General features: G+C 36.9%; 1 protein-coding gene across 1 annotated transcript in view; it reads left to right on the top strand.

Moving 5' to 3' along the window:
* Window positions 1–9,080: 9,080 nt before the first annotated feature.
* The window catches only part of LOC133731474 (ankyrin repeat-containing protein NPR4-like), a 2,226-nt gene continuing 763 nt past the window's right edge, over window positions 9,081–10,543 (top strand). The window contains exons 1-5 of the mRNA XM_062158838.1: window positions 9,081–9,680; window positions 9,765–9,920; window positions 10,128–10,247; window positions 10,347–10,376; window positions 10,476–10,537. Of these exons, the coding sequence (XP_062014822.1) occupies window positions 9,110–9,680; window positions 9,765–9,920; window positions 10,128–10,247; window positions 10,347–10,376; window positions 10,476–10,537 (939 nt within the window). The 5' untranslated portion in view covers window positions 9,081–9,109. The remainder of the gene's footprint in view (window positions 9,681–9,764; window positions 9,921–10,127; window positions 10,248–10,346; window positions 10,377–10,475; window positions 10,538–10,543) is intronic.

The following is a 10,543-nucleotide window of genomic DNA, read 5'->3' as shown; positions in this document are numbered from 1 at the left end:
TTCCCCCTCTTTCTGGTAAAATGCGTAGGAGGCCTCCAACGTCGTCCATGTTGTTGCAGTGGTTTGTTTCTCCAAAAAATTGGCCGATTTCAATATGAAATGTTGCTAGAAGTTATTGTTTTGTTTATTATGATTTGGTTGGGCAATAATAAGATCATGTGGGCAATAAAACGATTATTGGAAGATAATAATAAGATTATTGGGGGGCAATAAAATATTTATTGGGCAATAATACCATTATTTATTTGGATAAACCTACTAAACCTTTCAAAATTAAAAACATCTTCATTTTTCACTAATTATTGATCCCTAATAAACTTGTTATTGGGGGGCAATAATATGGTTACTGGGTATTATTAGGGGGCAATAAATTCAGACGCCGGAATCCGGTCACCAGTTCGGTAGCCGGATTCGGGATTCCGGTGACCGGTCGCTGGAGTCAGGTCACCGGTCGCTGGAGTCCGCGGCCGGCCACTGGTCACGGGAGTCTGGCAAGGTCTCCGATGACTTCTCTCTCTAAGTGACAAAGAAGGAGAGGGCAAAATTGTCCCAAAACTAAATAAAAATGAATAAAAAAAATACTTAATTGGGTATTAGGGAAATGATCTCTTAGAGTGTTTGGGTAAGTGGACAATCTCTTAGAGTGGTTAATTAACCCCAAAATTGAGTAAATGATCATTTTCCCAAATAAGAATATATAGAAAAGGTAAATTGATTGACTGAAAATACTCAAAATAAGGAGAAAATATTAAGCATGCAATTAAATAATGAGTAGTAAGAAAGAGATAATTGGAGATCGATCAAAGAAAGGAAAGAGATAAAACAAAAACATATATATAAATATATATATATGAGCCTTTCTAATGAGGGATTCCTTTTTTTGACAATTTTAAGGAATCGCTTATTAGACCAACTTTTCGATCACATATTAGTATCTCAACCGTTCAGTTCTTAGGTTTATATGAGTGAATCACTTATGCAAATTTTCAGCCAAATTAATGACCGTTAAGGTTGTCACGCCCCGAAATTTGAATAAAAAAAATTCAAATCCGAAACGCGATAACTCAACAAATCGCCCAAAAAACATACAAACTTTTTTACATCTAATCTAAGAAACAAACAAACCAAGCCTACAATGTCAATACCGACTCGTTCTCTAGAGTCACATATTACATTACCAAGTATTTACATAACTCGAAAACATCAAAGTAAATGTAAACGCTCACAAGGAGCGTACCTACAAACAGCAGTAGATACACAAAATAGGTTCTAAACCTAACGTTGCTGCAACAACAAGCCGTGATCTCAACTCTGGTTTCTCTGACCTACAAGAATAACTCCTACACCATGGAATAGTGCACCGCGTTGCAACAACAAACCCGGTAAGCTTTTTAAGCTCGTATGAGTAAAACTCAACTGAAAAGACTCAAAACACATATGCTTATAATTTCCTCAACTTATGAATAAATCAAGCCAACAACATTTAACTCCACCATACACAACTGAACTTACAATAACACAAGGTAAAAATCAGTAATCCCTGCATAGAAAATTAGCTCAGGAGATCACTTAAAATCACCTAATTCAAATCATAGCAACTCTTGCATAAGGTTTAGTTCAGGAGATTACGTAAAAGCCAAACAATAAGAAAAGGAAAATCAAATGAATAAAAAAAATAAATAAGAAAATCAAACAACTCACACTAAAGCCAATGATTCACCATTTCAACTCTAGTGAATACTCACGCATTTTAAACACAAAATCCATGTCCCTCTTGGACGATAAAAGAAAGAAACCACCCGAAACTCTCTTTTAAAAACATGTACTCATGAGTCACAAGTAACCTATGTGTTACCCCCATGACATACAATGGCGGACAGACTAGAGCTCTAACTAAATCGTAACCCATCACCTGGCCTAAGGTTATGGTATCCGATATACTTGCCTCTGTCACTACTGTGACACCAGATTCGTAGACCGAAAACATTTGAAAAGTCACACAAGACTCAAAATGTTACACCCAAAACTCATGTACTCTTTCAACACAATATAATCAACAATTACATGATATATTGCCTTTCCAAAAAGAGTAAATGCTCAAAACAATAACCTGAATAAAATCACAATTTATTATGCTCATCATAATGCCACGCCATCAAGATATATATTTCATGTACACACACACACATACAGACACACACATCCACAAAGACACACGTAGTCAACTACTCAGGAATGCTACTAATACCAATTATAGTTCACAATCGCAAAACTCGAGAAAAATTATTTTTATAATTAAAATCTCATTTTACTTACCTATGAACCGTAGCCTATCAAGTTCATATAATTTAAAACAAATCTTTATTTTCAAAAAATAATTTCACAATTTAGCGATTAAACCGAACAATAATGTAACTCGGTTCATAAATGAACCACGTGAGATTTACTCACCTCTAAATCCCGCTGCTTCTTCTCTTACTGCCTAGATAATGTATAGATCACTCTCCGTCAATCACCTAAATAAAATAAGGTCTCAACTTAGCACACGATTTAAAACGAAAGCGGTTACGGTTCGAACCGAACATTTGAACCCAAAATCAAAAATTTCGTCAATCGAGAAAAAACTTCCTTTGAGACCTCCCAAGGTCTTCGGAACACTTTTAGGATCAATTTCTCAAAATTATAAGACGATCCAACGGTTGGATCATCAAGGATCGCAAATCGAGAAAATTGAAATTACGTAAATCTAGCATGCTTCAAATAATCACAATATGATCCCATGATATATCAACAAGCTCGTATCGACGAGTAGGTGACAACCATGAAAACAAAACCCAAAAACTTGGTCGGATGCGACGCCACGTGCCTCCGGCAATGGCTGAGCGTAGGCCTCACTAGCCGCCGGCAACCCCAAAATTGGATCACGAAACCTATGTCAAAATGTTCATCTCAACATGTACAATAACTTTCACAACTAGCATAAAGTCTGAATCAAAACCATTTGGCCGCAATTTACCTCGAAAAATCCAAGAATCGGTGAAACCCTAGAATTTCAAATCCTCAATTCGACCTCCACACTTCAAATCGTTGCAAGCCGTTTAGAGGGGAGGATATGCGTCACCTGGGCTTGAAAAGTCCCCAAGAATTAGCGTCAGAGGTGGCCGGAATTGTGAGTTCCGACAGTGACCCCGAAGCAGTGCCGCCACCAACTTCTCCACCTTGCTGCGCCTTCTACAACCCAAATCGAGTAATAAGGCTGCCACAGATCAACTTGAAGAGGGAGAAGAGGCAAATCGAACGGGACTGGTGGTGCGGCCAACGATGGCCGGACGACGGAGTTACGGCAGGAAGAAGATTGGCGACGATTTTCCATCGCGAGGAGAAGAGAGCTCGGTTTCTATTTTTGGAAAATATGGTTTTTTTTGCAATTTTTCTGAAATTTTGTCCTTTATACAAAAATAGAAACTTCTTCATACGAACTCCGATTTTCGCGTTCGACGCGCTCTATGATTTTCATGAAGGAAGTTTTCACAGAATCCTAACGTATAAAAAGTTAACCCTTGAATCGAAGCATTCCGAGCGAATAATTGTCCCAATTAATTTCTAATTCTCAATTAATCATAAGAACAAGGCATCGAAACCATAATTTGTACCGACTGGGACATTTATTAATTTCACGCAAAATACAAGAAATTAATACGAAAATCCAGGTCATTACAAAGGTATCGAAGTATATTGAATCAATGGACGAACCAAATATGTCCAACTGAACCATTCATGCTTATAATTGCAAATTACAGTTATAAATGCCTTAACGATTATCAATTGGCTGAAAATTTGCAGATGTGATCTACTTATATGAACTTGAAAACTGAACGGTCGAGATCCTAATATGTTATCGAAAACCTGATCTAATAAGCGATCCCTTAAAATGGCAAAAAAAAAAAGTATCCCTCACTAGAAGGAGCTTTTGTGTGTGTGTATATATGAGTAGATCTCATCTGCAAATTATCAACCAAATTGATAATCGTTAAGGTATTCATAAGTGCGATTTACAATTATAAACATGAACGATTCAGGTTGGACCGTTGGACAGAGTCGGTTCGTCCATTGATTTAATCTAGTTTGATACCTTAACGATCATCAATTTGGCAGAAACTTTGCATAAGTGATCTATACACTAGAACCTAAAAACAAAACGGTCGAGATGCCAAAACGCGATCGAAAAGTGGGTCCCACAATGTATCCCTTAAAATGGCTAAAAAAGGGATCCTTTAGTGGAAGGATTATAGTGAGGGATCCTTTTTTTTGTTTTTTCTAGGGATAGGGCATTAGACCAACTTTTCAATCATATTTTGTCATCTCAACCGTTCAGTTTTTAGGTTCTAATGTGTAGATCACTTCTACAAATTTTCAGCCAAATCGGTGATCGTTAAGGCATTCAAAATGGCGATTTAAGATTATAAGTATGAACGGTTCAAGTTTGATAGATTTGGTTCGTCCATTAATTTAATCTAGTTTGATACCTTAACGATCACCGATCTGGCTGAAAATTTGCAGAAATGATCTACACATTAGGACCTAAAAACTGAACGGTTAAGATGCCGAAATGTGATTGAAGAGTTGGTCTAATGCCCTATCCCTAAAATAAACCAAAAAAGATATCCGTCACTAGAAGGGCCATATATATATATATATATATATATATATATATATATATATATATATATATATAATTATTGTGCATATTTGAGGTTACTCGGGGAGGATTACTAGCGCCTAGGCAGCTACCTAGGCCGAGTTTTAGAACACTGATTCAAATCACTTTTTTATTTAGAGACATGTCAATAAACAATTGATAATAATATAAATAAAAATGTACAATAACGAAGTCTGTGAATCGAACTCTGACCTTTCACTTATAAGCATAGTTAGTAACTTTTCGTATTATACGCAAATAAAACACTTACTTACATTTTATTTTCAAAAATACTTCCGTACTTCATATTTTTTGAAAGGGACTCATTAAATTTCCCATAATTTTGAAGCCAAAAATTTTATACACGTACTATATACCTTTTTTACATTTTTTCTCTCTCGTATTTTACGCATATTATTGAAAAAAATACAAATTAATATTGTAAAATTTTAAAAATCAATTAATTAAAAATATTTTGCCGAACTTTTCAACGAAATATTTGATGAGATGTCCGAATTATACACGTACGTATTTTTGCAACTTTACACGTCCCTTTTTACTAACTATGCTTATGAGTATGAATGTCACTAGACCAAATAGTACTAATTCATCCATATCACATCATTCTTAGTAGTAACCTAGTTGCAATCAAGGGTGTATGTGTGTGTGTGTATAAATATCGAGTAGTAACCTAGTTGCAGTCAATAGCTTCGAAACATTTTTAGACTTTATAACGTCAAAGCGAACAAAAAGAATAACATGCATCTAAATCTTGATTGCAACCCTAATAAGCTTATGGATTTATAACAGTCCTTAACTTTAGTTCTTGATGACGCATTACGTGTTATTCTGTTTCAATTGAGCTTGCTTGGCTCGGAAAATGGAAGCACATATGGTTGGAGGTTGATTCTTCTCTAGTCATTGATTTTTTTTGTCATCCCTCGATCTCTTGTTTCTTGGAGACTTTGTGTTCGTTGATTTAATTGTTTATACCGAATGACTTTTCATGTTTCTCATATTTTTGAGAAGGTAATTAATAAGGTAGCTAATGTAATAACCGAGTTTTGTCTTCTTTAATCAAAGTGAAATTGTGGCAGACACCTTTCCTTGTTTTAGGCAGTAGAAACCGGTGCTTTATCTCTTTCATGATTGTGCATGATGGAAGAACAGATCAATAGCTAGCAAACAGATAACTCTCCCTCATTTCCTCTGTTTCACGTCCGAAAAACAGAGCAAAAGCTCTCAATTCTCTCTCTCGCTCCACCGGCCACCAATCTGTACCAAACCACCTCCCACAGCTTCAAATCGATCTTGCGCAGCTACAGGTGGCAGCCTTTCTCTGCAGAACAACCGGAAACAACGGCGGAAACCGGTTTGTTTTAAAAACCCGTTTTAGTTCCAAGCTTGATAACTCGTGCTTCCGGTCACCAATACTCACCAAACTTCATCCTCGAGCTCGCCTCAACTTCCTGAAGCTCCTAGAAGCAGCCTTTCACGGCGGCGCAGCCCGTAGCAGCAGCTGCAAGTCAACCCCGCCAAGAACGAAAACTGGAGCTATCGATCCGGATATCTCGAACTATAGAGCTTCGTTTCGAGTGATTCTTGAACCAGTGAGTTCGCCTTGAGTTTCTTAACAACTCTACAGAAGGGATCGAAGCCTGAAATTGAAGTTTTGACGTCGAAATCAAGCCTTGCCGAATTCTGCAAATTTTCGCCGGATTCTGGAAATTTTCCGGCCACCTCGACTGTTTTAGGTAATTTCAAACACTTCCGGTCATTTTCAGCTTACATGGTAGTTATGAAAGTTGTTAAGCATGATGAGATGAAGAGGAGCAGCCCGGCCCCGACACCATTGGCGGTGGTCGGCGGCGGCTCTGCCACTAACTCCGGCAGCCCTTTCCGGCCACCTCTGGGGGTCAAAAATATGGTTTCCGTGCATTCTTAGATTCTATATCTCAATACAATCTTTTCGATATATTATACGCAATTTTTGGATATCATATGATTAAGTTATGAAATTTTACGTTTCGATCGATTTCGATCGTTAGATTTGTGATCTGTGAAGTTAGGACCGTCAGATGGACTTGTAGTTTTGATATGATGATCTTATGACTGTCCTAGTGGCTTTGTGTGGTCATGGGCGAAGATCCGACCGTTGGATCTTCGTATAAATGCAAAACAGTGATTAGGGAGGCGATTCGTGAGAATCCGTCCGTCAGATTTTCGTATAAGTTTGTAAAGATGTTAGTAAGGACGATTCAGGAAGATCCGACCGTTGGATCTTCGTGATGATTTTTGGAGGATGATCCTAAAGGTGATCCGTGAGGATCCGACCGTTGGATCATCATTTAATTTCGATCCGACCGTTAGATTGTCGTTTGAGTATGTTTTTGAGTTATTGGCTAAGTGAAGGTCATGTTTGATTAGGTGATTGACGGTATTACTTGGGTGAGCAAGTTCGGTTGTGAAGTGTGTTAAATTGAAGACGCAGCGGGAATATCGAGGTGAGTAAACCTCACGTGGTTCATATTACGAACTGAGTACTTTTAATTACTTTATTTTGTCGTAATTGTGTGAAAATATTTATGGAATAAATATTTGTTTTAAATCATATGGACTTGATCAACTACGGTCCATAGGTAAGTAAAATGATTTCTATTATACAAAAATGAATTTCATGATTTTCTTGTGTGAATTATAGTTGGTATTAGTGGTCATTCCTGAGTGGGTGATTACGTATATATATATTTATGTGATTATATATGGAATGGTGTGACATGGAGATGTGTGGTTTTATAATGATTTAATTGATGTGAAATCGAAAGCGTGAATTTACCATATTCATTTATGATAATAGTGATTGGTGAGATTATATTGGAAATCTATGGATGACGTGGTATTGAGTGATGATATGATTGAGAATGGATTGGTGATTTTTGGAGTTGTATTTTGAGCATATATTTACACAATAATAGTACGTATCATGGAGTTATTGATCCTATTGTGTGAAAGAATACTGTTGTGCTCGATTTTGGTTTTAGGGTCAACATAGTGACCAGTATGAGGGAATCGGATGCTCTAATACTAGGTGGATGATGGGCTACGATTGGTTGAGTGTAAGAGATGCCACAACCCTTATAGGGTGACGGGCTAAGTTGTGTATGCATATCGGATGCTCTAATCCTAGGTGGATGACGGGCTACGATTATTTGAGTATGTGTATCGGATGTTCTAACCTATGTTGATGAACTACGATATTGACAATCATGTCGGATGCCATAACCTAGGCCAGGTGATGGGCTACGATTCAGTTAGAGCTCTAGTCTGTCAGTCACCGTATTTGTATAAATACGCTTTCGGGGTTTTGAGAAGAAAGATGTGAGTTTAGATCCCGTATTAATCTTTGGTGATTTAGAGTTGGTGATTTTAGTGACTGATTTTGGGGATTGTGGATTGCTTCGTGGATGTTGTGATTGTTGGTTGTTTTGTTTGAGTTAAAAGAAATATGATTTAATAAATCAACAGTTCATTCTTGTTTACTCATACGAGCTTCAAAAGCTTACTGGGTTTGGTGTTGTTGCAATCCCGGTACACTATTCAAATTGTGTAGTGGGTAATCCTGCAGGTCAGGAGAATCAGGGCGGTGATCGTGCGGGTTAGAGTATTTGTTATAGTTTTACAGCAATTGTAATAGTGAGGTGAGTTAAACTCATTTGAGCCTTACAATTTGATTTGGTGAGAGTGTGCTGTAATAAATAACTTGAGAATTTGGTTTATTGTATTATTGAGAGGTGTGAAGTGTGGTTGTTTGTGAGAAAAAAATTCAGGACGTTTATTTGTAATTGTTATTATTCATGTTTCGGATTTGAATTGGTTATTCAAAATTCGGGGCGTGACAACTGATCTGTTGTCAAATTTCAGTACATCTTCTTCTGTGTGATGTGGTGTTATGTGATCCTCAATTTCTTTTATCTCATTGTAACAACAGCATTTTAGGTATTTTTCAATGTCGTTTTTGATAATTTGTATTTTTGTTCGTTGTTTTGGAAGGTTTGGTTGGGCCCCCTCCTATTGTATTCTTCCTTGATTGATAAAATTGAGTGGTAGGGAGGCTTTCTCCTCCTCTCTTATCCCTTGCTCTTTAACAAAAGAAAAGAAAAAAAGGAAAAAAAAAAAGAAAAGCAAAAGACAAAGTGGTTAGTCGTCAAGACTTTAATCATTTTTTATTCCTTGCTTAGGTTTAAAAAGCAAATGAATTGGAAAAGAGGAAAAAAGAAGAAATATCTGGTACGTGAATCACGCATGCATGCTCCAAACCCTACTTGCATATTAACACACGTCATCCCCAACAAGTTGGTACATAAGCACACCAGCTAGTTGTCTCTATTTCGAGATCCCTAACTCTGCACAATGGAAGAAATACGTACTTCCGAACAATCCAAAACCCTCTATCAAAGCCTCAGAGACGGTGATGTATTAGAAGTGGTGAAAGCTTATGCAAAAGCTACTACTCTTGATGCAAGATTAAAGCTAATTCCAACAGTGCACGACGACACAATCCTCCATATGGCAATTTACATGAGGCAAGAAAGCATCGCAATGACAATCATCGAAATTAGCAGCAGGGATAATGACGAGCTAATCACAAAACGCAATCAGTTTGGAAACACAGCTCTTCATGAGGCCGCAGCAACTGATTTTGTACGTGTTGTGGAGAAGTTGTTGGAAAAGGCACCAGCATTGCTGTCCATTCCAAACGAGAAAGGGGAAATGCCTCTCTATACAGCAGCTCACTTTGGTCAGAAAAGAATTTTCATTTTGCTGGCTGAAAAACTAAAAAACAATCATTGTGATCTTCGTCCTCATTTCAGCTCCCTATCTCCTTCCTACAAGTCTGTTGAAGAACTTGACGAGCTCTCCTACGGCCCTGAACACATACGCAGTACCATTCTTCATGCTGCAATACATGCCGAGTTCTTTGGTAATTTTCGAGCTACTTGGTTACGTTCAAGCAATAATACTATGAACAAAGTTTTTTGATCTTCTCCATAACTTGAATATACAGAGCTTGCACTTTTGATAGCTAGAAAGCCAGAGTATGCGAAAATTGTTCAACTAAGAGACAAAAATAAAAAGACGCCTCTTCAGCTCCTCTCATCCAATTCTTCAGCATTCGAGAGTGGAATGAAATGTGGACTGATCAAGTGGTTGATTTACAAGTGTATGTATCATCATCCCTAATCTTTCTTTACGCAATATATATATATATATCTATATATATATATATATATATATATATATATATATATATATATATATATATATATATATATATATATATATATAATAACTATATCTATATCTATATCTATGTGTGTGCGCGTGCGCGCGTGTGTGTTTATTTATGTATAATTTATTCATAATGTAGGTGCTCCATATGAAGATGTTAAAGAAGAAGATGCTCATGAACAAAATTCCAGTGATGAAAGTCATGTTCAAAGTTCCAAAAGATCAGTTACTCTGTTTCTAAGGCGAGTCTTCTCTTCAGGTACGCATAATTTCACCAAATTGATAGATCGATGACTCTGTGATCATAATTCGTTTGATCGATCGATGAACTGATACACATACAAATTTCTTTTGGCAGTTAATAGATTGGTTTGGATTGTTCTTCGAGGTACAACACCCTTTCCCTGATTCTCTATCAGAAATATTACTCTTTTATTTACACACACACACACAACTATTGCATGTATAAATTCACGTGTAACTGCAGCATGGAGTACGATGAAGAACATATACGACGAAAGGAAGAGGCATGTATTGGCTTTAGAACTAGCCAAG

Source organism: Rosa rugosa, chromosome 2 (genome assembly GCF_958449725.1).
Source record: "Rosa rugosa chromosome 2, drRosRugo1.1, whole genome shotgun sequence".
In the NCBI taxonomy this organism is placed as follows: domain Eukaryota; kingdom Viridiplantae; phylum Streptophyta; class Magnoliopsida; order Rosales; family Rosaceae; genus Rosa; species Rosa rugosa.
Note: the sequence above shows the minus strand (reverse complement) of the source record. Positions and strands in the feature narration are given on the sequence as shown.